The sequence below is a fragment of the Hibiscus syriacus genome, unplaced genomic scaffold (genome assembly GCF_006381635.1).
Source record: "Hibiscus syriacus cultivar Baekdansim isolate YM2019G1 unplaced genomic scaffold, ASM638163v2 tig00110788_pilon, whole genome shotgun sequence".
Classification (NCBI taxonomy): Eukaryota; Viridiplantae; Streptophyta; class Magnoliopsida; order Malvales; family Malvaceae; genus Hibiscus; species Hibiscus syriacus.
Genome location: NW_024062863.1, coordinates 2,489,556 through 2,516,413, shown reverse-complemented (window position 1 = coordinate 2,516,413; position 26,858 = coordinate 2,489,556). Strand labels below are relative to the sequence as shown.

General features: G+C 36.6%; 2 protein-coding genes across 3 annotated transcripts; one reads left to right on the top strand and one right to left on the bottom strand.

Moving 5' to 3' along the window:
* Nucleotides 1-15,591: 15,591 nt before the first annotated feature.
* On the bottom strand, nucleotides 15,592-19,893 carry LOC120140575 (endoplasmic reticulum-Golgi intermediate compartment protein 3-like). 2 transcript variants are annotated; one of them, XM_039155541.1, is made up of 12 exons: nucleotides 19,745-19,893; nucleotides 19,407-19,520; nucleotides 19,215-19,297; nucleotides 18,356-18,431; nucleotides 18,208-18,275; nucleotides 17,953-18,037; nucleotides 17,377-17,501; nucleotides 17,146-17,229; nucleotides 16,281-16,427; nucleotides 16,051-16,159; nucleotides 15,844-15,963; nucleotides 15,592-15,744 (listed from the first exon to the last, which is right to left on the bottom strand). In XM_039155541.1, the coding sequence occupies exons 2-12, from the start codon at nucleotides 19,492-19,494 to the stop codon at nucleotides 15,671-15,673; spliced, it is 1,059 nt and encodes a 352-aa protein (XP_039011472.1). In that variant the 5' UTR covers nucleotides 19,495-19,520; nucleotides 19,745-19,893; the 3' UTR covers nucleotides 15,592-15,670. The 2 variants fall into 2 exon arrangements, with proteins under 2 accessions (XP_039011472.1, XP_039011473.1); XM_039155542.1 differs by having other exon boundaries at nucleotides 19,407-19,514.
* A 1,025-nt stretch (nucleotides 19,894-20,918) lies between these two features.
* LOC120140577 (AT-hook motif nuclear-localized protein 16-like) lies at nucleotides 20,919-21,930 on the top strand. The gene is made up of 2 exons (XM_039155543.1): nucleotides 20,919-20,957; nucleotides 21,055-21,930. Exon 2 carries the CDS (start codon nucleotides 21,126-21,128, stop codon nucleotides 21,879-21,881), a length of 756 nt encoding a protein of 251 aa, XP_039011474.1. The 5' UTR covers nucleotides 20,919-20,957; nucleotides 21,055-21,125; the 3' UTR covers nucleotides 21,882-21,930.
* The last annotated feature ends 4,928 nt before the right edge of the window (nucleotides 21,931-26,858 follow it).

Genomic DNA, 26,858 nt, shown 5'->3' with positions numbered 1-26,858 from the left:
CCCGGGATTAAGTCTTTGCACAACATGAAACCAACTGGGCAGCTCGTTGTAAGAGGAATCCCATTCGCCATGAAGTTTGCAAATGGCATTCTGTTTTGCCAACCATGTTTTTTTATATGAGACAGTGTACCCATATTGTGACTGTATAGCAGAAATCAACACTGCAACAGCTATATGAGAGCTTTGCTTCACAATGGGCATGATTGCTTGACAAATAATGTTGGAGTCCAAGTTGGGATGATCCTGGTTTATACCTGTTGCACAACATGTATGAGGACCGTTGTATCTGGTTAGTTCCCATAAGTTGTTCTTCCTCTTCCTCTTTGATACACGGACCATCCATTGACATCCGTTGTGACGTTGGACGCAGTAGCAGACATATTTCTCCGTGTTAGATCGATCAACTCGGGACTGAACTGAGTTACGAATATTGTAACTCTTTATTGCCATCATTGCTTCCTCCTTCGATGCGAACTCCATTCCAATATGTAAATTACCGTCATTGACTGATGATTGAAGTCCATAGTTGCCAACATCAGGAAGATCTGGAAATTCAGGCTCATACATTGCATCATAATCAGCCTCATACATATGTGCAGGAAGTTCGGCTGGTGTTGTATTTATCGGAACGTCATCCTCGTCATCATCAGAATGTACGTTAAACTGTGGTGAGTCAGGTTCAACGAATAATCCCGTTTCAGCACCATCTGCACCTGGCTCCCGAAGAGGTTCTTCTGGTGGAGATGAGGGTTCCTCCGATAATCCAATGTTGAGGTCAAATAAGTTCCCGCTTGCGTGTCCTCCCCTTGAACTTGAGGCCATTGTATCATGTGGGATGTGAATAGACTGTCGTCTCGTTGGCATTTCCATATGTAAGTCGAAAACATTGGCAGATGAATGTCTGCCCCTTGAAGTAGAAGAGATGTTGCCATATGGATTATTGGTGAAGCCACGTGGGTTGAGATCATAAGCAGTTGCAGATGAATGCCTTCCTATTGAACTTGATGGCATGGTATATGGCGTTGGATCCGCCATTAATGATGTGAAATCATTACAGATAAGTTGTGTCGGGCTATCAACTTGATCAGTTTGATATGCAATGCCAAAGTGAGAGGAATATGAGAGACCACGAGTTACACGAACCTCAATAAAAGTGGCATACATTTCAATAAGAGATTGTGAACTCCCCATATGAGCATCAACCATCATAGAAACATCATCATCGTTTGAAAGCTGAAATGATGTATACGTGAGCGGAAAAAGTTCAGTAGGAAATCTGTATTGAAGTGAAGATAGTCTTCTCTGGCCTGCTACACGAATCTTTAACGAAATTTTTGTGATTAACTCCTCAATTGTGATGTTTCTCTTCAAGGTTAAGGGGATATAATGATCTGACTCAAAAATAACCCCCTCTTCAGCTTCTTTAATTTCTCCATCATACAAAACAACAGCAAAAAGACGACTCATTTTCAGAGAATTTGAGAATTTAGAGTTTGGGAATTTGAGAATTTGAAAGATTGTGAACTGAAGTTTGTTTTGAAAGTTTATAATACGTTGCATATAATAGTGTCTATAATCGGTTCACTATTCACATGAAGGCGCGTTCCCGGGGGCACACCTTCCATTATTTCGTCAGAGAATATTATCATTGCCCTATTATGTCATTCATCTCCCTCGGGGACACTAGATATATTAGTACATATTATTTCACTATTCACATGAAGGCGCGTTCCCGGGGGCGCGCCTTCCATTATTTCGTCAGAGAATATTATCATTGCCCTATTATGTCACTCATGTCCCTCGGGGACACTAGATATATCAGTACCTATTATTTCACTATTCACATGAAGGCGCGTTCCCGGGGGCGCGCCTTCCATTATTTCGTCAGAGAATATTATCATTGCCCTATTATGTCACTCATGTCCCTCGGGGACACTAGATATATCAGTACCTATTATTTCACTATTCACATGAAGGCGCGTTCCCGGGGGCGCGCCTTCCATTATTTCGTCAGAGAATATTATCATTGCCCTATTATGTCACTCATGTCCCTCGGGGACACTAGATATATTAGTACCTATTATTTCACTATTCACATGAAGGCGCGTTCCCGGGGGCGCGCCTTCCATTATTTCGTCAGAGAATATTATCATTGCCCTATTATGTCACTCATGTCCCTCGGGGACACTAGATATATCAGTACCTATTATTTCACTATTCACATGAAGGCGCGTTCCCGGGGGCGCGCCTTCCATTATTTCGTCAGAGAATATTATCATTGCCCTATTATGTCACTCATGTCCCTCGGGGACACTAGATATATCAGTACCTATTATTTCACTATTCACATGAAGGCGCGTTCCCGGGGGCGCGCCTTCCATTATTTCGTCAGAGAATATTATCATTGCCCTATTATGTCACTCATGTCCCTCGGGGAATAACTTAAATTTAACTTCTTTTGAAAGTTCAACAAGTTAAGAATAACTTAAATTAAAACGTTATGTGAAGTTTGAATAAATTAGATAAAATGTTATGGATAAATTGAATAAATGTGAAGTGATAAGTTGATTGTGACATTGAAATTGTATGGAATGAGCATTGAAATGTGACATTGAATAAATTGCCAATTCACCCCCCTCTTGGTTGATTACGTCGATCGATGAACTCAACATAAGTTGATTTTAATGTATACGTTTTAATATATATGTTAATGATAAAATCATATGTATGGATAAATTTAATTTCAATTTAAGTATTGTGAACTATAATTGGAATATAACTTTTAATTTCGAATACAATTGGAATATTAAGTTGAAATTTAATGTTAAATTTCGAATACTATAATTTATATTTTAAATTTAAATTTGAATAATATTATTTTTATTTTTATTTTAAATTTCGAATAATATAATTTGTATTTTAAAAACATTTATCAAACATTTAATGTTAAATGTGAATGAAAAATAACATTAAAAAATATGTATGTAACAACCATGAAACATTTAAATAACATAACCAAATTACATAAAATTCTGAAATTTAATTATTTAAATAACATTAAATATAACTGGATCACCGATGTCGTCTTCTCGAATGAGTTCCACATGGCGGTGGTTGCCTATTTCGTGGAGGATTTCTTCGTGGAACTTGTTCTTCAGTCTCCTCATCTTCACTATCATCATCAGCAGCATTTTCTTCATTTGGTGTAGATGACGCTGAAGGGGCTGAAGGGCCTGTATAAAATAACGACCCTGGAGGAGTGCTAGTAACAATCCCACCGCTCCCCGGGAACTGTGGAAACTGTGGAAACATTGGCATCGATGTATGTGATCCAGATGAAGATTGAGGTCTCTGCGGAGAAGCACCACCAGGCAAATAAGATGCATATGAAGCATATGCTGGATCATTAAACATAGTCGTATATGCACCTCCATATGGTATAAAACCCTGCGGGCTAGGCATGTAACCTGGCGGGCTAGGAATGTAACCCTGCGGGCTCGGAATGTAACCCTGTGGAGATGGCATATAAACTGGTGGGCTTGGCATATGAAGTAGAGGGCTGGGCATGTACCCCTACGGCATCGACGAATAAGGATGTTGTGGTGGGACTGATGCAGAACCGGTAGCGCATTCTCTCCGTCCACGCGTCGGGGGACGATGATATTGAGACGGTTGACGTCTTTCTCGGCGCCTAGGAATGTTAACCCCTCGTGCTTCCGCCGAAAGTAGAAACGGCTTCCCATTTTCATTAAACCAGTCCATATAGTTATCCGTAACCATATGACCAGTTTCAGCGTAATATTGTCGATGGGCCAACAGTGTATATCGGTTCTCCTAAAGCGCAATCCAATCTCTGTGTCTCACCACCCAGTTAACATCTTTCTTTCCCCGTCTATCTATGTTATGCACGTCGTCTAAATTTCTAGGAGCTCCAGGAATATATTGCGTACAACCATACTGACGGAGCACGCGATCAACTGGATGCCACTCAATAATAGCATAACATATAAGAGGTATAACCGATATCCATACCTCTAATGACCCACTAAGGTGGGGTGGGATGCAAGCTTTCACTTCATCGCTCGCATAAGGTATCCACTGAAACTGAAATATAAATATACAATTCAAATAAATAAAATATTCTAATTATATCTAATATTTTAAATTAAAATATTAATAATTAAACAAATTTAAAAACATACCTCAGACCCAGCTTTCGTATCAATAAGTAAACGAATTTCCTCTAACCCAGTAGGTATACTTTTATGGTCCTTTCTTTTCATCGACCACCTATGAAATATAATATAAACTAAATATCACCCTATTTAATTGAAAATATTTAAATCAAAATTTAGTTCGAAAATTACCTCAACAATAAGGGGAATACGTATGGTTCATTCACGATCGGGCATAAGAAAGGCATGCGGAACCACGCCCATGATTGTAGAAGCAGAAGATATCCACCGATATCAGTTTTCTTATAATTCATCGCCCGACACATTTCTCTAAAGAGAAATGCCAAAACTGCAGCACCCCAACTATATCTTCCAGCTTCATCAAAATCGATCAGATACCGCAACCACATACAATGCACCTGGTTGCGAGATTTGTCGGGCATCAATATTCCTCCAATTATTCGTAGAATATATGCCCGAGCACATGCCTTTGCTTGATCCTCTGAAGCATTTTCATTTAAAACCTCAAAATTAGCTTTCAACCAAGATAAAGCTATTCTACCTCCATTAAACTCTGGCGGAGCAGCTCCAAGATAATCAATGCACATTGATTGCCAATCACCATCCGCCATACCACACATCATATTTCCGTCGACGGGAAGCCCCAAATGCATAGAGACATCCTCCAATGTAATTGTTGCCTCTCCACATGGAAGGTGAAAAGTGTGTGTCTCGGGCCTCCACCTCTCAATCAGTGCAGAAATTAGGACAGGTTCGAGTTTGCAACCGCCTATAATTGTTGCAATATACCCGAACCCAACAGAAGCCAAATATGGCAAAATACGTTCCGGTGTCGGTATACGTGGATTTTTAATAAAAGTTTCTAAAATACGATCAACATCCTAAATAATATATATTATAAAAAGTAAAAATTAATATAAATTCATAATAACTTTAAAATAAAATAAATTTAAATATTAACATTAATTATAAAAAATATTACCATATCGCTAAAATGTCTGGAGATATGATCAATATCCAATCGCAACAGCATTTCGTTTTCCATTATAACTGTAGACAAAACAATATAATTAGCAAAAAAATTAATAATTCTAAATAAATAATAATTATATAATATTATTTTAATAAAAAATTAATATTTACATAAATATATTAATAAAAAATAATAACTATTTAAAAAAATACTAACATAAAAATAAATTTCTTACCACTAATAACAAATTTAAAACTCAAATAGTTGGAGAATTTGAGTTATAAGAGAGGAGAAGATGATTTTGGTGTGAAGAATGAGTGAGGGTTGAGGGGGTTTATATAGGGGAGGAGGAGGGGTAGTTAGGAAAAACGGATGGGGGCATTTATGACATTTAATGGAAGGCGCGTCCCCGGGGATGCGCCTTCCACACGTGTCTGCTGATATGGCAAAGGCGCGTCCCCGGGGACGCGCCTTTCACACGTGGCATCCAACTCAGCGAAAACACGGGTAAAGCGCGTCCCCGGGGACGCGCCTTTACCAACTCAGCAGAAAGGGTGCTAGTTTTGAAAATATTGGTCGAACGGTGTTAGAAAAGTAAAATTAAAAACAAACGATGTCAGTTATGTAATTTAGCCGCGAAAAACACCACCTGCGCCTCCTAAAGCAGAGACATTTGAAACAGCCCCATCGCAGCTGAGACATAAGCAACCCAGGGGAGGGGGCTGCCATTTGACTAATTAGTGGAAAGATTGTTTTATTTGATTTGATTCTCTTAATTTATTTATAATTCCTTTTATATTTTAAAATTAAAATTTTATTTTATTTAAACTGAATATTAATTATTGTTTATATCGTATAGTATCATTAGATAATATGCATCAGAACAAATTTTATAGTTAATTGTTAATAGGAGGACCAATAACTTAAGGATAAAATTAGAATATTATATATTTTTTTATTTTCCCTTGAATTATTGTTATTTTATAGTTTTGGCCCTCATAGATAACATATGCTAAAAAAAAAGAACCAATGAAAGATTGACAAGGGATGTCTACACATGTCAAGACAAACAAATGTGACAAAATAATGGTAAAAGAAATGATGTATAAATATTCCAAGCCCATCTTAATCAATCAACTCACATATGATGCGACCTTAAAGCAGACATCATGTTTATGCAAATGCATACCGCTTGTAAGACTTAACTATAGGTTCCATACCATCTGATCATCATATGTAATACAATAATATCAAATTGTCGGAACCGTCTTTCGGTTGTGGGCCTCGGAATTGGGCTTCGACGTGAATAATTGGGTTAGAGTCGCCACCGACCATTTTAAAAATATTTAGGTAGGTCGGACACCATCTTACCTGATCTGCGTTGTACCAGAAACGTATCGGGTTCGGGAGTCGGTTACGATCAAGGAAGGATTAGCACCCTTGAACCGCCCTTTCGGTACCAATTAATTTATCGGTTGTCTTTAATTGCGAAAAAAAAATTAAATTTAAATTTAAATTAAAAAAAAACTCGATTCAAATTACTTACCTTTGATTGGTTGAAATTCTTATAAAAGAGTCGAAAATGTTAGAAAAAAATATATTAAATAAATAAAAAAAACGTACAAAAAATGAAAATAATAAAATAATAAATCAAAATGAAAAGGAAAAAAATGCAAAAGACGCAAACCTTTGTCCATTTTCGAAAACTCTAGCAAATATAAGGATTTCTGTTTTGGTTTACCCTTTTCTTTTTTAAAACACACAAACCCTTGCTCCAGCCTTGTATCATTGAACAGAATGCTTTTGTTTTTCTTTTTCTTTCCACGTAGTGCCATTTCCTTTTATCTCTTCTCTCATTCTCGCCGCACCTCCATCTTCCGTATCATATCGGGGTCGTCGGAGTTAGTCACCATCACGTTTAGTGTTATTTAGTTCTTCGCTTGGCCGTGCAGTCTTTGTTAGTCTCCCATCGGTAAGTAAATTGCGTCGCCGTTCGCCATTGTTTTTGGTCGTGTGCGACGGGCTCGTGTGTATGGTGGTCGTAGTGACCGGGTTGGCCTTGGAGACTTGGTCATGGATTCAAGCATCTGGAATCTACTTTGCATGGGAACCCAGAACCTTACGAGCATTAACAAGATCAGACCCATTTGCGCACAAATGAAAGAGTAATCCTCGGATATTCCCAAATTTCGAACCGTCGTAATCGATTCCAAGTCCACCTCCGATGTCAATAACCGTCATGGTCCCGAAGAATGCTCCCACCAGCAGCTTCCCTCGATCTTGGATTCACAACACCATCAAAATTTAACTTGAGCTCACCGGGGAAGAAAGACACCAAGTATTGCGTCTCCTTTGCCGATACGATATTGGGTCGTGGTTCAACGATCTAGCAGCGATGGAGGTAGCCCAGGCTCGTGCGTTTTGGATGATCGCCATTGTTGACTAGCTCTCTTGATTAAGATTAGAGCACAACGTTGTTTCCAAATGCGCCACATCATTATGCCGAACATGTATTTCCCCTGGTGGCACCCGCAAAAGCAAGCAAGAAGTAGAATCCAACAAGTGTGAGCTTGGGAGCAGACTCAGACTTGGTGATGAATTACAATAACCCAATGTACGAAAATAAAGAAACTGCGAAGAGTTGAGAGGCAATGCTTTGTGAGTCAATATTTGGTGTCCATGGATCCACTGGAAACAAACACCCATGCACAATCCCTGTCTTCATGTTAATAAATTTTACGTCCTTGTAATTCCTGTAGTTTCTGCTTGCATTGCTTGGAATTGACGCTGGGTTGTTTCGGAGGAAGAGAAAAGATCCTGGAAATGTTGAAGTCAAAGGGAAAATATGATTGGGTGGTTTCGTGCTATGGCCGAGAGGCCACAGCACCTCTTTCTCTCTTTCTTTTTGATGCGCCTTCTGATTTTGGTTTCCCCCCCATTTTCCTGGATGCATTCTCTTGAATTTAAAGTTCCTTTGAATCAATAAGCAGGTCCCCACTTGCATTTTTTGAGGAGAGACGTGTAAGGTGGTGGTGTGGGGTTAATGGGATAGTGGGGGTTGTTACTAATGGGGCCTGAAAAAAAAATTAAAAAATATTATTATTAATAATATTAATAATAAATAAATAAATATTTTTTAAAATCCGGACAAAAACGGGTGTCTACAGCTGCCCCTCTTTGCGCATTCTTGTGTTAACAAGGATAGGGCAAAGACTAAAAAGACAACAAGTTTTTGTCCAGATCTCTCTGATGTAATTGGGCTTCCTAGAATTGGGCCTTTGTCTTCTTCTCGGTTTAAAGATTCTGGCTTGAAAATTCTTCCAGAAAGTAGTTCCTCGCTGTCATCGAGTTGAATGAAATCGAACTCTTCAGTTTTATTGACAGATAGCCCTTCTGGCCTTGAGCTATTCTGTAAACTTGGTTTGCCTCTGAGCCGAGTGTAATTGAACTCGAAGGTCTTCGGTTGGCAGATAGCCCTTTTCGACTTCAGCTATGCTTCAAATGATGTGCCTTGGAGCTGAGCGTAGTCGAACTCGAAGGTCTTTGGTCACAGATAACCCTTGTAGCCTTGAGTTATGCTGTAAATGATATACCCTCGAAGCTGAGTGTAATCGAACTCGGGGGTCTTTGGCAGATAGCCCTTCTCGACTTAAGCTATGCTGCAAATGATGTGCCATTGAGCTGAGCGTAGTCGAACTCAAAGGTATTTTGTTAGCAGACACTCATTCTTTGAGTTGGATATCCCTCGTCGTGAAGTTGAAATCCAATCTAGAGATTGATGCTGCTTGTGTGCACGATTCCCTTCGTCATGAAGTTGAAACCGTGAGTGACCCTTCGTCGTTAAGCTGAGCCTGGAGTTGGATATCCTTCGTCGTGAAGTTGAAATCCAAGTAAGTTGTATTGTTCTAAGTCCAATATCCTCCGCCGTGAAGTTGAAATTGGCTCTGGAACTGGGAAATTGTTTGTTGACAACCAGCGGTCCCTTCGTCGTGAAGTTGAACTTGCGTTGTCTGGAGTCCAATATCATTCGTTGTGAAGTTGAAATTGGCTCTGAAATTGGGAAATTGTTTATTGAAAACCAGCGGTCCCTTCATCGTGAAGTTGAACTTGCGTTGTCTGGAGTCCAATATCCTTCGTTGTGAAGTTGAAATTGGCTCTGAAATTGAGAAGTTGTTTGTTGACAACCAGCGGTCCCTTCATCGTGAAGTTGAACTTGCGTTGTCTGGAGTCCAATATCCTTCGCTGTGAAGTTGAAATTGGCTCTGAAATTGGGAAATTGTTTGTTGATAACCAGCGGTCCCTTCGTCGTGAAGTTGAACTTGCGTTGTCTGGAGTCCAATATCCTTCGTTGTGAAGTTGAAATTGGCTCTGAAATTGAGAAGTTGTTTGTTGACAACCAGCGGTCCCTTCGTCGTGAAGTTGAACATGCGTTGTCAGGAGTCCAATATCCTTCGTTGTGAAGTTGAAATTGGCTCTAATATTGAGAAGTTGTTTGTTGACAACCAGCGGTCCCTTCGTTGTGAAGTTGAAATTGGCTCTAATATTGAGAAGTTGTTTGTTGACAACCAGCGGTCCCTTCGTTGTGAAGTTGAACATGCGTTGTCTGGAGTCCAATATCCTTCGTTGTGAAGTTGAAATTGGCTCTGAAATTGGGAAATTGTTTATTGACAACCAGCGGTCCCTTCGTCGTGAAGTTGAACTTGCGTTGTCTGGAGTCCAATATCCTTCGCTGGGAAGTTTGAAATTGGCTCCGAAATTGGGAAATTGTCTGTTGACAGACAACTTTTCTTGACTTAAGCTGTGCTGAACATTTCCTTTAAATGAATGATGGCCTTTTCGCCAAATTTTGAGTCGGATATCTTCCGTCGTGGAATTGAAATCTGGCTTGAAAGTTTTAACTGGAAACATGATGCTCATGGATGAGTTTGAGTCGAACTGGATTTGTTTTGAACTGGTTCTCGAACCTATCTGAAATTGGTTCTGAGATATCAAGTCGGTTGAGGTGTAGCTCCTTACTGCCGAGTTAAGCAACCACCATCCTTCTTTGAAGGCACTTGAGAATCGAGTATCCTTCATCCTGAAGTCAAAACTTGACTCTAGAAGCTGCAAAAACGTGTATGCTAAAATGATGAATGTGATGCACCTAAGTATGTTTAAGATGCATGCAATATGAATGAATTATGTGTTATCTTTTGGATGGAGTATCGTGCTTTGTCTGTCAATCAGGTCCTTGGAATGGATCGTGCCCCATTTGCTTCCCGAGCTTTGGCTTTACAGACCTTTCATATCTGAGATTGTTCTGTTTGAAAATGTTTTTCTCCTTTTTCTTGTTTTAGGAGAGAGACATGATAAAAATGTTGTAAAATATTGTTCGCAATTGAATCAAATTATAAATGTGAGTTCAAAAAATATCAAAGGAATCAAGAGCTCTTTTAATGCTTTCAGAGTTACAAATCTTTGACAAATGTTCAAATGGATGAGTTGGCTTTAGGTTAGCCTCATTTCTAAGGTTTTGGTAACCCAAAATGTCATTTTTTTTAAATATCGAAATATGCTTTGGCATTTCATTTGAGTGCGGACATAATGATGCAACTAGAATGACCAATTACTAGACATTTTATTTCGGTCCTCTGAAATCTTCCATTTGTTCAAGCTTTGTAGGCTCTTCCAACAAAGGCAGTGCGAAAAATATCGGTCTAAAAATGAAATTCTTGAGTGCTCGTGTGTAGTCGACTATAACGGGTGTTCCTTAACTCCCTTAGTCCAACATTACCGAAAATTTCTTGCTCAGATAAATTTGATTTAATTTTCCATTGTCTGGTTAGCTGAATCCATAAAGTCGGGGCGTTTAACCAATTACTTTAGAGGGACATCTTAACATTATAATCACTTTTATCAGGTTTAACTGAAGGGTTCATCTCATCACAAAGTCTTCGGCCTGACAAAAGCAGTGGAGCAAACACCGAATTGCCAAGTGTCCGAGCAATGTCATGGTTTGAATACAATCTATTCATAAAGCCAGGGCTTTCGAGTTTCCTCTGTAACCAATTGCCTTAGTGGAATAGCTCAGTTTACGGATTTAATTTCTTAAGATTGTCAAGAAGAACCTGTTATAGTCTAGGTGTTTGTTGAAAGTAAAAAATTTCATCTTTAGAGTTCAATTTTCAAGCAACTGACCTAAACTAGATTCACTTACTCGACTATTCCATCTGTGAAGATCATTATCATCACTGAACGTCTTAAATAAAAAGTATAATAATGTCATATGCAAAAGGATGCCCCATGTTGTCTGCACCTTATGAAAGGAAAATGTTATATTGGTTAATTACAAGAGCAGGGTACGGTGTTTGAGTGTATATTCTGGGTAAAGTCAAATTCCTTGTTTTAAATCATGTTACTTCGTCAAAGATATGTAACTTTGAACCATTTCAGAGTTTCTTAATTCAGATGATATTCAAAGAATTGCAAGTTTGCAAATGTGATTCATTGTTTAACATCTTTAAAGTAACATAAATTTATTTAAAAGTCCTTACAAAAACTTGAGGAAAAAAATGAAAAAACAAATTCAAACAAAATGTCTCAAATGATGAAATGGTCTTCCTCACTTGGATGCCCCCAAGTTGTTGAAGTCGATCCGATTCTTGTTACATATTTTATGTATGATTCTCTTGATTGTGGAGTAATTCTCGATAGTGCGCCCTGGGACTCCACTATGATTTTCGCAATGAGCGTTCTCATCATACTACCTGGGGTACGGGGCTTCATGGATTTCTCTGGATATGGTGACACCACGTGTGCGTTAAACAACTGTTGGTAAAGCTCCTTATATGTCATAGGATCAAAATGTTCTCATTTTTGATGAGACATGTGAATGTAAAAAAAAAAGGAAAAATAATGCGAATGTAAACAAAATGCACAACATGTCTAAATGCATGATGCATGAAATGTTCGAGGCATTGATCCAAAAAATGTACCTGTTATTATAAATAATCCTTATTGGGGCAAAAGTGTTACGTCTTAAGAGACAAAAATATTTTGAAGGCATAGACCCCGAACAGCTTCTGATAGGTTGACTAGTCTTCTGCCTTCGTCTGTCACCGGTTGAATACCCTGTCAAACCGTTCCGGCTCCTTTGGCTAAAATGTGCAAATAACGAGCTGCTTGCCCCCAAAAGGTCTCGAAGGACTGCATCGTCGGCTTGTTCCAAACGAAAGTGCCATCGGAGCCCTCCACCCAAAGTTTATCGGCTTGTTTCTAGAATTTATCAATAATGATCTCCAGCTTAGCTAGGGTTTCACCATCTTGATCTCGCAGTTTTCGAAAGGACTCTCCGGGTCAGTAACATTTTCCTCGTCTTGCCCCTGCACCCTTTGCCTCCGAGTATTCTTTGACCACGGCTGGGCTTCTGAGCTTTTTATCTATTCGTATTATAATCCCTTTGTCCATTAATGTAGACTATTTACGTTTAACAAACACATTTTTGGTGGATCAACACCTCGTTTTAATGATGCGAATGATAAAAAAAAATGCAAAAGAACAGAAAATGAAAGGAGAAAAAAAAGTTAGTGAGATAAGGATAATAAAAAAATGAAAATGAAAATGAAAAGTCCTACCCCACATGATATCTACCCCACATGCTTATTATTCCTACCTGGACATGATCTCTATCCCGCATGTTGATTTTGAACAAGTCCTAACCGCATAAATTTCTAGTTCACATGCTTTGAACAGAAAGTAAAGCAAGAAATAATTCCAGCATCCTAGGGTTTGAAATGAGGTTTTGGGGTGGGCTCTAACTCCTTGCACTCTCCCGGTTTAGGTTCTAAAAAGGTACTCGAGTTCTCCTTGCTGGTGCCCCTTGGGCTTACCAGACCCTTAGTCCTAAACCCATCACAGGCTTGTGTAGACTAAGTTAAACTCGAGAGGAAACATTCCCTTATGCCCGCACGGTGAATAAATTCACACGAAGACATAAGGTATATGAATCCCGAAGGCTACTTGCTAGGCCCGCACGGTGAATAAATTCACACGAAGGCGTCGCTTTCACCCCCACTTAAATAGGGTTCGGAGCTCGGGTATAGAGCCTTAAATGGAAAACTTTAAAAATCTAAAATCATTGAAAAAATGTCAGTACAACTATTTATTTCAAAAATAATCAAAGGTAAATAATTGGAATCGAATAAATAAATTTAAATTTAAATTTACTATTTTCGCATAAAAAGACAACTGAAAATTAATTCTGGCCTGACTCACTTACCTGTCCCCAGCAGAGTCGCCAAGCTGTCGCAACCGTCTTTCGGTTGGGCCCCGGAATTGGGCTTCGACTTGGAAAATATGGATTGGAGTCGCCACCGACCACTTTAAAATGAATTTAGGTGGATCGGACACCATCTTACCTGATCTGCGTTGTACCAGAAACGTGTCGGGTTCGGGAGTCGGTTACGGTCAAGGAAGGATTAGCACCCTTGAACCGCCCTTTCGGTACCAATTAATTTATCGATTGTCTTAATTGCGAAAATTAAAATTTAAATTGAAATTTAAAACATTCGATTCAAATTCATTACCTTTGATCGATTGGAATTCTTCTAAAAGAGCCGAAAATGTTAGATAATAAATAATAAATAAATATTAAATAGACCAAAACAACAAAAAACAACAAAATAAAATAAATAAAATAAAATTTGAAAAGTAATAAAATAAATGAAATAAATATATATATAAAAACCATAATAGATGAAGGACCATATGGTGAATTTACCCAAAGTTTAAACCCACTTGGGGCTTATTTGGTTTCCACGTTCCCACACGAAGAATGCATTGAAATCAAAGCTCGCTCCAGCACGTACAAGTCGATTGCTTTGTCTTCTGAGAGCGTTGGTGTAAAGCTAAGACCGAAGTCGATAAGGACGAGCTTATTAGTTCCATCTCTGATTAACATGTTTGACATGGTGAGGTCACCGTGAACAAGTCCACAGTCGTGGAGTTTGCCTATTGCGTCGCCAATTTGGGTGGCTATATCGGCTAAACATTCTTGAACAACGCCGTTTGACCCGAATCCGAGGAAAACATCTTTGACGAAAGGCCCTTCTACGTACTCGTAAGTCAGGGTATGGAGCACAGGATCGACGGCGTAATGAACCGGAGTCAAAACGCCCAACCTTAATTCGATTTCAGTGCAGAGACTTCACTGCTGCTAACGTTAGAATCAGGTCTCCCTTGGTAATTCATCCTATGTGGTGGCAAGCTTCGCCCTCCTCATTCGTGAAGGACAATTTTGATGCTCGTTATTCACATGCACAGCAACAGGCATGGGCAGATGTTGGTATTAGAGGTGAAAATGGTCTTATAATGGGTGGTTGTAAGAAGTGGAGAAAGTAGGAGAATTACTTTGGCGTTTCAAGTTGAGGCGATGGCGCTGAGGAGATGTTAGAGAAGCTCACATGGCGCTGAGGAGATGTTAGAGAAGCTCACAAGCCTTGTCCAAGATGCTTCTTTGTGATCAGTTCTGATGTTCACCATACCCGAAACAAGCATTTCACGAGAAGAAGAAAAAACAAGGCTTGATGTTTGCCATGTAAGAACCAAGAGCTGTTGTCGTAACTTCCTCTCTCTGTGTATCAAAGTGGATTTTTTTGGAGAATAGGAATAGGAGTTTATTTCAGCCGAGATTGATCATTTTCCCCTCATTTTCTGATTTTTTTTAGTTAGTGGGGTAGTGGGTTGTGAGAAACGTGGAAATGTGGTGTGGGTTTATTTGATTTTTTACTTTGGCTTTAATGGGTGTTGGATGCTGGGCCCGGATAAAAACTGGGGTCTACACAAATATTAAAGGTATTATAGTATATATAAATTTCTCATATTCACAGAAAAAAGAAACATTTTATTAAAAGTAAAAACTATTCAACAAAAAGTTATAAGTGTAGTAGTTAAAAATCTATGGATAAACATATACAAGTAATTTAATTATGTTCGAATAGTTTTTTAACTGATATTTTTTAAAAATATTATTAAATTTATCAAATTATAATAAAAAATTTTAAAAAAATTTATAATATTTTTATAAGTCCCATAATTGTTTATAATAATTTAATATATTTTTATAACTATTTTATAATTTTTTAAGAAGTTTTGAATGATTTTATAATATTTGAAAATTCACTAATTAAAAAAATGTTGACATAATTCAATTATCTCTAATGTTTTTTACCCAAAAATTTATTTATAAATATATTAATCTTGTGTTCCATATGATAGTTTTGTTTAAAAATTATATAGAATATAAAATAATAAAAACACTATTACAATAATATTTCATCCCTTAAAAAATAAGTATTTCAATCTACTTCTAACTGAATTAGTACCCGATTAACCCCGTAACACCAAATTAGGATTTTAAATAACGCTTCTGCATTCATACTGATTTTTGATCAATTGAGAATTCCAGTGCACATTTGGTGTGGGTTGATGCTGTTCTTGATCTCCAAACCGAACCCAAACTGTCCTACCGATAAGCGCGGCCACCGCTTGCTTTATTCACTTCTTCGAGAAGCCTATACATCCAACGATCTAGCAGTCCTGTTTTAGCATCACATATAAGTGTCGGTTCAAAACGTGGAGAAATCGGCCTACACCAAGCAACTTCGGATCATTTAATAGTCACCATAGGTTGCAAACCTGTTAAAGCGAATGTCCCTCCCAGCACTGCACAAAGTCGAGTGATGAAATGGAGAAAGCTTCGGCGCTCTTCTTTTATTGTCACGGTGATCGGTGACAGATCATACAGAAAGTAAACAGCTGAACAGAACGGGAAAGTGATTAGCAACTGCTAACAAAAGGTGCAAAACAAGTTGTGGTGTTTACAAAGCCACACATACAACTAACCTGGCCAAGACCTATCGAACTCCTTCATAGGGGAAAAATATTCCGTGACAGAAAATTGGTTTGTTGGCAAAACTTCCTTTGAGATATATCTGTACTCGGTAGGGACAATCTGCAATACAGTGAAGACAACGCTTGGATGAATAGAGATGCGTAGCTATTTTACAGGACCGGAAGCAGTTCTAAAATGAATGGCATAGTTTTAGGAGAGGCAAGCTTTTAGGAATAGCAACCTTTATGTAATACTTGAATGTTCCACTTGTTTCATGCAAGATCCGCACTGTACCATCAAGCGGGTTGTGAAGTCCCGGATATTTTGGCCCGAATGATAAATCATGAATCATATGACTTACATTGACATGTGTTGCTCCTCCAAATATCTGTGAACAAAGAAGAAGAGGCGTCAGCTTAATTTGCAGATAAAGGAAAAGCCATGTCAAAAAGAAACTAAATATGACAATAATCCAGATATCCTCAACACTGCAAGAACCAAGCAACTAATAGAGAAAATATTGTATGTAAACCTCATTCTTGCAACTAAATTTAGAATTTTATACTCTAACCAAAGTTTCAAATCTTAGCCTAAATCCGAAGACCTAGGCTTTCACTTCAAGCTTTGACAGGTCTTGAGATTAGAACAAAGTACTTAAATTTGAAAGAAGATACCAAAATCTCTAATTAAAGTCATTTGCAGCCTTTTTCCTCCTGTACTACTAAAAATTTTATTACGCTAAAACCTATTCAGAATTCGGCATATGAGCATATTCTAATTCACACAAAGCAGTACATTATAAATTGAAGGAATAAAATAAAATAAAATGCCTGCTGAATACCAAAAGCACCTATATTGCCTAAAATATCGATGACAATGGTTTGAAAAAGCTCTAATACTAGAGATCATGGCCTACAGGGGAAATAAATCAAACATTTTGGGGGGTTTGATCGATGTCATGCAAATCACCACAGATCAAACCCCCAAAACAAGAACCTCCCACGTGCATAACTACGCACACAGATGCACTCTAACCAAGACAAAGCTGAACATAGCATAATTTAGGATATGACGTCAAATTAGATTGTTAAGATAAAACTAATCACCATTTGAGCAACATAAATGTTTAACCCATGAACTGAAATGTGAAAGTTTCCAGCCACTCTTTGAACATCTAATACGCCATAAACCTGCACAAAATGTTTACATTTATAGATCAGTTGACTTCATACTCTTTTCATTTTCGACCCATTTGGGGGGCCCAAAAATAAAATCTCATTGATTAGTCCAAAAAGGTTATAAATTTAATACTTAAGGAAACTATATTGGATAAATACCCGGCATCCCTCTCCATTGTCCAATGCACTTTTCACTTTCTTGATCATATTTTCAGCATCTTGATTGAAGCCCAGTGCATGAAGCTTCTTCTCAGCATCATCATCATGATGTTCCTTCTCACCATCTGTTCATATTCGCTACAAGAAATTAATCATTTAAGCCTTAAAATATCAGATTACAACCATTTTTCATTTCTATATGTACCTCACGTGAACCATAAATGACCTAAACGAAGTTGTAAAAATCTATCTAAATAAAATCTGCTGAGAGATTGGGCCATTTTGACAAAAGTTAATAATAAATAATCTAAAACTTGTAAAAGTGGTCAAAGCACAATGCTTATGACTCTTTTTCAAAGTGACTAATCTTTTATCAAATGAGGAAAGCACGGTTGTTTTAGAATTTCATGCCATCTTTACGAGAGAAAGGCAAAGTATTGACCATAAGCAACATCGTGCAAATGATGTTTGTTTAATTGACACATATAATAATGTCCAGATAACATAACCACACACTGTGAACATGGATAAATCTCCAAAAGAGGTAAATTAAAACCATGAGGTAGATGCACAAACCATGCTTGTGAGCAGCATGTTCCTTTTCCACAAGGTCAGATAAATATTCAGTGCCAATGATATGGCCATGACTGTTCAGGCGAAGCTGCAGAAGGTTTAGCCTTGTTAGCCATATACCAAACATGGAAATCTTCCCATAAATCCTACATTCATTTCTAAACAGTAAGAAATGAATTCTGAAGAGAATGTCCCATTCATTAACACAATGATCGTTAAAACAATAAAGTCTTTCTGACAATAAAAAGGTTGTCTTACTTTCCATATGTTGGTATCAAGATCCACCTCGTGCTTGCCTGACATGTCAACGGCATCTACACTTAATACTGCAAAAATAATATGATAAATGATAAATCAGCCAACAGTCGGTTTCTGAATGAGATGATCAGAAAAGAGATGAACTAACCATCACAAGGTAATGAAGGAAATGTCATATTAATGTGAATTGGAAGTGTTTCTCCACGTTTCAAGTCTACAGACATCTGCCAAATACCTGAGCAGTTAGATCAACTCACCTAACCTTAAATGATCTCAAACTACTAATGACATCACATCCGATAAGAAAATTCCATCAATGGGTTAAATCAGACAGAAAGGTCGAAGAGGAAAGACTGTTAGAGAACTTATGCTTGGGTGCTTACTGTAAAAGATTTCAGAAAAGCTGCCTCAATGACACTTGAGGTAAGTTAGGCTTGTAGAATTAACGTTGTAGAACAGAAGAAGGATTCATGGTCTTTAAATAAGGTTCAAATAAGTGGCTGCTGAGTTACAAGGATCGGTTAAAATCTTATACATGGTAATTGTATGCAAAGATGTGGGTATTGTTGTAAATTGACTTTATCGTGACTAGTATATGGAAGGTCAGTAGATTTAAGCAGTTTGGGGAAGATATAGATGTGATTGAAGAAGATTATTACATAAAAAATAAAGCACAGGATTAAAGCATTCGTTGTCTTGAATTAGAAGCCAGACAAAGAGTATCCAACAACCTACTGAAAGACACACACGATATAATACAAGCATGTTTAAGGAAGTAGACAAGTTTGTTTCAAACTTGTTTTCACCACCCTCTATGAAAACCATTGGAAAGAAAGAGAAGCTAATGACACGCAAAATCTAAATGTAAACATTTGAATTCGAGTTGCTTCCATAACATTCTAAGAAATTTAAAGAAAGGCAATGCCATTACTTCATCCAAACAAATTCAACCACATAAAATAGGTGGCAGCCATAATTTAAACTACAAAAGGGAGAAAAAAACAAACCTGATGAACTGTATACGTTGAAAGATAATATGTGAGCTCGTGAAAGAACAGCACAGCCATTATCACTAAGCCAACGACGGACACTATAACAATGAATTTTACCATTGAAAAAAGAAAACAATTAGCTGCGATTCAAATGAACAAATAACATCATTTTTTTAGTTGAATATAAATTAGAAATTAACAACTCACCTAGCGCTCCCGATTGCGTCTTCTGCAACAAATGTTCCTCCGCGCGAGGAAATGCATCCAGACTTTTAATAGCTTGCTTCAAGCCCATCTTTCTTTTAAAAAAAGAATCTATTTCTACCAAGAACCCAAGCAAAAATTAAAATGAATTAATCGGAGGCCTTAAACATTGAAATCAATCTCCAGTATTCTAACCTAATACAGATTAAAAGGGAACGAAGAATTAGGGTTCGTTAGAACCATAACAGAAATCGAATCGGATTTGCTGTTAGAATCGGGGTCTCCAAAGCAATAATAATTGAAATAGAGTTATAGCAGCAGATGAGGAACAATGAAATTACCTAATAAGGAGATTTGTTAAGGAGAGAGCAGCTTCGAAATCTTCGTTAAGGGGGTGCGATGGATTATCGTAGGCAGTCAACTCCGACAGCAGTAGCCGCCTGGATTTGTACTTATTAATTTCTACTATATATCCGGTGGAGGAAACGAAATCTAAAAGTAAAATACTTTTTTTTATATTTTCTACTATAATAATTATACTTAAATTATCACATTAATAATTTATTATCAATAAAATTTGTATAATAATAATTATATAAATAAAATTATGAGGAAAAAAGATCAAATTAATTATGAATATGATTTTTTATGATACCGTTATTAAATTTAATTATATTTATAATATTTATAATATAAATCTTCAAGCACGAATCAATTTATATTAGTAGTTAAAAGAATCGTTATTGTTCCTAGAGATTACGGGTTCGAAAACCAATGACTGCAAGAGTGATTGAAAGTTTAATGTCAAATAGTTGAGAATATTTAACTTAAATACTACTTTGTAATAATCTTCATAGATTTATTTTTGATAAGTGTATTTTTATATAAAAAATATAAATTGTTGGAATTGGTAAAACTCTTTCGATCAAAAGTTGTATCGTGCGGGAATTAATCGTTCATATGATTCTTTGATAGAAAGAAAAATAAGGGCATGTTGCTGTCATTTTTAAAATTATCAAATATCACTAAAGTAATGTCTAAACCCAATAATTCAAGGTTTTAATTGTTACACTACTAACGTAATAGAGTAGATGAATGATTATTAACGTGGTATAGGATTTAATTATTTTTTAGAAAGTGTAAAGATTTAATTAATTTAAAAAAATTTGAATTGATCCTTAAAATTAAAATATTAAATAATTTGGAAAACTAAAAAAATATTAAAATAACTAAAAAGTTTAAAAATAGTATATATTTAAAAACTTTTGAAAAATATTGAAAATATTCTTTAAAATATTAGGATAATTATTTGTTTGGTCACCCACCTAATCTCACATTTTTATTTTGATTAATAAATTATTTTTTCTTCAAAACCATACCTAATTTCTGTTTTAGGAATAATTGGTGGGATATAAATAGGTAGTTTATTCTCTTGCATGTAAATTGATGTCGAGTTATGTTCTGTTTGTTGTTGTTTTTCCCCATCTCCAATGTCTTTAAATATTGCAGGGTATTTGTCGGGAAAGGCAATTAACATGATCGAATGGTGAGCTGCAGGTAGGCAGTAGGATAAAGCTACATTTACATGGAGACAAGGTTGGTATTACTTAATCATCTCCTAACAAATAATAAAATTAATGATTGAAACCAACTACTTAAACCGACTTGCCGAACCAGTTTCTGCAAAATCGCTATCCAGTTCGGAATTCTCAGTGTGTTTGAATGGGAGAAGCCGACGATTCGAGAGTGCTCATGGAACGTAACCAAGAACAAGACAAGGGGAATCTCCATATACTAATGTCTCCCAAAATTCCAAAGGTGGTGAAACCGATCAGTACTGCAGCCGGATGTGAGAATGTTAAGCGGCCTCGAGGGAGGCCGGAAGGGTCCAAAAACAAACCGAAACCGCCCATCATCCTCCCTCGTGACAATGCTAATGCAATAAGAGCTCATGCAATGGAGGTTAGCTCGGGTTGTGATGTAAAGGAGAGTTTAGCTAACTTTGCTAGGAAAAAGCAGCGTGGCATTTGTGTGCTTAGTGGGAGGGGATGTGTGACCAATGTTACACTTAGACAACCGGCTTCATCGGGCGTGATCTTTACTCTTCACGGCTGCTGCGAGATCCTCTCTTTGCTTGGATCGATCCTGCCACCTCCAGCCCCGCCTGGGATTACGGGGCTAACAATTTACTTGGCAGGCGCTCAGGGCCAGGTTGCTGGCGGAGTAGTAGTTGGTGCACTCATTGCTTCCGGTCCCGTTCTCATCATGGCTGCATCCTTCATGAATGCCACCTTTGATCGTCTACCACTGGACGAGGACGAAGTTGCAGCAGCTATGCAGAATCAATATGACCATCGCAATGGTCCGCATCATCAGCTTGACATTTCAGATTACGGGATGCTGCAAAACTTGATCACCAGTGGCACTAAACCTCCCGAGATGTACTCTTGGGCACCGGGACGAACTATGTCCAAATAATCCTCATTTAGTGTTATTTACTGAGTTTTTCTCATTGCAGTATCTTCACAGCCTCGAATATTGTATCATCGGCTCTTCATTTTTCTTCAAAAAATTAAATAAAATCGAGCATACCGGTGTAGGACGAACACCTAACACATGTTACTGTGATCCATCGTATCGTAAAACGAGTTTCTCAAAGCAGAGTAAATCTCCTTCCACCAGAAACAAACTGATCATGAACCTCGCCATTAACTTCAACCAGACTACACTCTGGTTCTTAGAGGAATCCGGCATTACCTAGCACATAAACCATGCAACTATAGTGCTTAACGGATGAAAAGTATTAAATTGCTCTATCCACAATCCTTGCACGATTACAAGCCATTAGAACACTAATGAAGCTGACATAGTCTTGTTCGAGACTTGAATACTCTAGCATCGAAAATAATGGAATCGCTTCTCGTTCGCATGCATTGATAGCTAGGCCTAAGATCACGGCAATTCTTCATCGGGAGATGTTCTAAAACATTATTGTCGAGCCATTTTGACATTGCCACACTTGCAATACATGTCCATAATTGCAGTAGCGAGAGTCAGATTCAACTCGAAGTTCTGGTTTAGTATATAATTATGAATTCACAGCCTTGAACATCGAAGGATAAGTTTGCCTTTCTGGTTTAACAGAGGAATGAACCAAGGGACATGGCAATCTCTGGTTAGAGCTTCGAGAGAAGGCTCTAATGACGATGTTCCAAGCGAAGAAATTCAGGTTTTTGATTCGAGTGAAGACGGAACAAGCATAGTTGATGTCACCTGCAGGAGATGCTGAGAATGCCAGCACAAGGCTAACTGCTACGGAGAAAAACCACTCTACCATTAATGTATCGAAGAATAATTCTTTAACCAATTTTAACGGTATTAATATTTTTTGCAAGATATTATTAACATGAAATTTACATATATATATATATATATATATATATATATTAAAAATATTATTATTCTAAAATAATACTAAAAAATTATTTTCTGTAAATGTTACTTGACAACACCGTGATGTAACACGTGACTCTAATTAATAAAAAAATATTATCTTTAATGGTTAACGTTGATCGAAAAATAAATTGATAAAAAAATTAATTATTTTCTTTTCCAAAAGTTCGAAGACTTCTAATATTATAATCTTAAAATATATAATGTAGCACACCACACACAAATTACCGAAAATAACAGAAACGTGAAAACGAAGGCAATGGCATATAAGGGGCATTAAATCATGGAATTGGGTACCAAGAAAGTAAAGCCATTAAAGAAAGCTTCAAGAATCAGGCGCCTCTCGCCAGCTTTTTACACCATCTTTCACAAGACTTGAAAGGAAGCAAGCGAGAAGTTCACTTTATCAGCTACATATGTATTGCAAGAGCAAAAACTAATTTGATAAACTAATCTTTAGCGAGGCATAAATTAATGTTGAATCAGTCTCAATCAGAGACGATTCTCGTTTAAGGGAGACAAAGTATAATTAACAATACAAAATAATAGGTAAAATTAAAATAAATTAAAATTTAAAGGTTCAAATAAATATTTATCCTTATATTTTTCTAATGATATAAAACTTAGGAGGCAGCAACACCCGAGACAATGAATAACTCCGTTTCTGTGCTCAATGATCATTACTACATTTCCATGTAACACTAATGGATATTAGGGATAGAATTATAATTTTTTTTTTATAAAATTCAAAGATAACAAGTCGAATTATATGTTTTCAAATTATATAATTTCTTTACATCTTTGATTTAAATAATTATTAAAATCGTACAAAAAATCGATTTATATCAGAAATACAATTTTTTATAATTTTTACATTAAATATTTAAGGAGAGTAAAATTAGACTAAAAAATATTATTTTTAAATAATTTTTTAGATATTATTTCATTAAATAATTATGTTTACATAATTTTACTGTTTTAGAGGTGGTAATGTATTTAATATTCTGAAAGAAAATTAGTTTCATAAACTTAAAATAAGATAATATTAAACGTATAGTAAATAATAATTAAATCATGAGATAAACCATGATACTAACACAAAATATTTATAAAATTTACTATCTTTATTTAAAATTTGTGATCCGGATGGATTGAGAGACTGATGAAGACAATCATTATCTGAAAATTTTAAATTTTTTATAATTTAAATTTTTTATGTATTTTATGTTGATAACTTGTTTTTACCACTCTAAAATTTTATAAGTTAGAATTTTAAAATAAAACTCTACCTTCATCCCTGTACGTGACTATTTTTCATAAAATATAAAATATATATTACTACATTCAATAGTTATCAATAATTAATTTATACAATATATGAATAACATTAAATTTAAGTTATAATATTTAGTCTATTAAAAAATTCTTCTAAACATAGCATTTCCATTATTAATATAATCATACATTTTAATGATTAACTTTAATTGTAATTATTAATAAACTATATATATATATATATGTGTGTGTAAGGTTAGGCAATTTAGGGGTAGGGTTTATAAATGCAAAAGGAAAAAAATAGAAAAAAAGTCAGAGGAGTTCATGGAAAAAAAATAGAAACAAACTGATTTGGGCCTGATTTATGTTGGAAATGATGTTTTGGTGATCTTGGAGTGCTCGGCTGTCGCTCCCAACCCCGCCATCACCGTCACGTGCCACCACATGTTGTCGTGTGCGCGTGCTGCTCCTCCCCGATCTTGGAACCACCTAGAACTGATCTAAGTCAACTCGTACCGAATTGAATCAACCCGAACCGATCTGACTCGTTGTCTTTGACATGATCGTTGATTTCTCGTTGACCAGAATCATTGACTTTGACTTTGACAATTGACTTTGACCAAGAAGTCAAAATTTTTGAAAAGTCATGTTTTATGTCTTTTGACGTCTTGAGTCCAAATCTGAAGTCTGCTTTGCCAAATTCGAACTCGAAACCCTTCAAATTGACCCATGCAACTCGAATATGCATATATAATTTAAGTATTTATTTGAGTGATTTAATTAAGTGCATCTAATTTAAGGGTCAATGACTAAATTATTTTGTCGTTTAATTAAGGTACCCATGATTCTCCCAACCGATTGCCTGCTCGGCCCGGTTCCTCTTGACCCGCTCATCTGTGAGAGCCCATGATTACTTATATAGTTCTGCAACACTGTTAAATACTCAGTTTAGTGTACTACTCCAATAATAATTTTGTTCTGATATGATTTAGGTTCTCATACAGTCGAAGAGCATAGTGAAGCTGGTGCTCGATACGAGGTGTGTTCCTTGTGTGCTATATACATATATATGTTTTATATACATGTTTGAAATATCTTGTGCACATGACTGTTTTACCTGATTTGTAATATGGCTAGCTGATTTGATTTAAATTCACATGATTTATTTGTTTTAAGACTGATTTCTAATTTACTGAAGTTTTAAGTATGCTTGTTTGATTCATGTTATCTAGTTATTGTTTTTATTGAATTGATATCTGTTTGAACTTTGATTTCCTTGCTACTGTTATTTATTGTTTGAAAACTATGCTCTTCGGGATACTTTGGGATTTAGTATGAAGTTTCTACAGGTTCAACTTCGATCAAACTGTTAATTACTTATATAGGTTCAACTTCGATCAAACTGGTAATTACTTATATAGGTTCAACACCGATCAAGCTGATAATTCTTTATGGACCTAAGACGACCTTTGGGTGAGCTCTTAGGCCCAATGGGCATAGTGATAAGACCTTATGGACCCTAAGGTACTTCTTTAGGGTGATTCCTCTGCTATGTGCATTAGGTAAGTCCTTATGATCCTGAGGGCACACCCCTCAGGTGCGCACCTACGCTTCGGCTAAGTTAAGACCTTATAGACCCAAAGTGGTCTCTTAGGTTGACATCTATGCCTTTTGGGCATATGGTAAGTACTTATGGATGTAGTTTCCCATAACTACATATGGTGTACGATTGGAGGATTGTTCTGTATTTTAAATTACAACTCTACTATCGTTTTCATAACTTTGATAATGAACCAATTTTGAAACTTAATTGTATGTTTTTATTTTGCATGCTGGAACACACTTAGCTCCCTAACTCACTCCCCCAAACTTTCCCCTTTCAGATATTTTTTTATAAGCGATCTGGACTTGACATTTGTTGGATTGACGCATTCGTACATGATTATTTTGTTGTAATGTTTTTATCTTCCGAGTTACATTTATTTTGGGTGACATGTGTCTATATTTTGAAAATAATTGTTTTACGACGTTTGTTGCTTTTGTTACTAATGTTAGATTTGCTTTGATACTGATTATGGAATATTTTATTCAGTCCTTACGACTTTAATTCTTAGAATTGAGCTTTAATATTATCAACTATATTTTTAAAAATGTTTATTTGTAATATGGTTTTAAACTATTGAAAAATGTTTTGGAAAAAATTTATAGTAATATGTTAGATTTAGTCGTAATGCATAGACAGAGTCTAGAGGGTTACAATCTCCCTCTAACTTGATCGTCCATAAATTAATTGGTTAGTTTAGTCTTTTAATTTTTACTGTTCAAATTAGATTCACTCTCTCTTGTTTGTGTGCCTGTAATGCCTCTGACCACGTGCAATCACAACTGCTGATTTTATTCCACTTTTCGCTGGTCCAGGATGTAGCATTAGCATCTGTGTCAATGAGGCCAACCCCTTTTGCACCGGTTTTGGAGAAGCTTTCACTTTCTGAAATGAAATATGGATCCGTGAGGCGTTTTTACATAGAAACTGCCGAGGATAATGCCATACCGATGGAACTTCAAGAGAGCATGATTAACTCAAGCCCACCGGAAAAAGTATTCCATCTTAAAGGTGCATGATACATGCATCACAAGGCTCACATCAAAGGAAGAAGTAATAACTATTCCAAATGATCCACTCGTCCAAACCTTGAAAAAGAAGACCAGAATAGCAGCAGACTTACG

Excerpts from the sequence above, each read along its gene's own strand:
- LOC120140575 (XM_039155541.1), bottom strand. The coding sequence starts at position 19,494 with ATGGGCTTGAAGCAAGCTATTAAAAGTCTGGATGCATTTCCTCGCGCG. Across the intron at positions 17,230-17,376 it reads ACAATGGAGAGGGATGCCGG|GTTTATGGCGTATTAGATGT; the intron begins GTATTTATCCAA and ends CATTTTGTGCAG. Across the intron at positions 15,745-15,843 it reads AGGGACATTCGCTTTAACAG|GACTGCTAGATCGTTGGATG; the intron begins GTTTGCAACCTA and ends ATGCTAAAACAG.
- LOC120140577 (XM_039155543.1), top strand. The coding sequence starts at position 21,126 with ATGGGAGAAGCCGACGATTCGAGAGTGCTCATGGAACGTAACCAAGAA.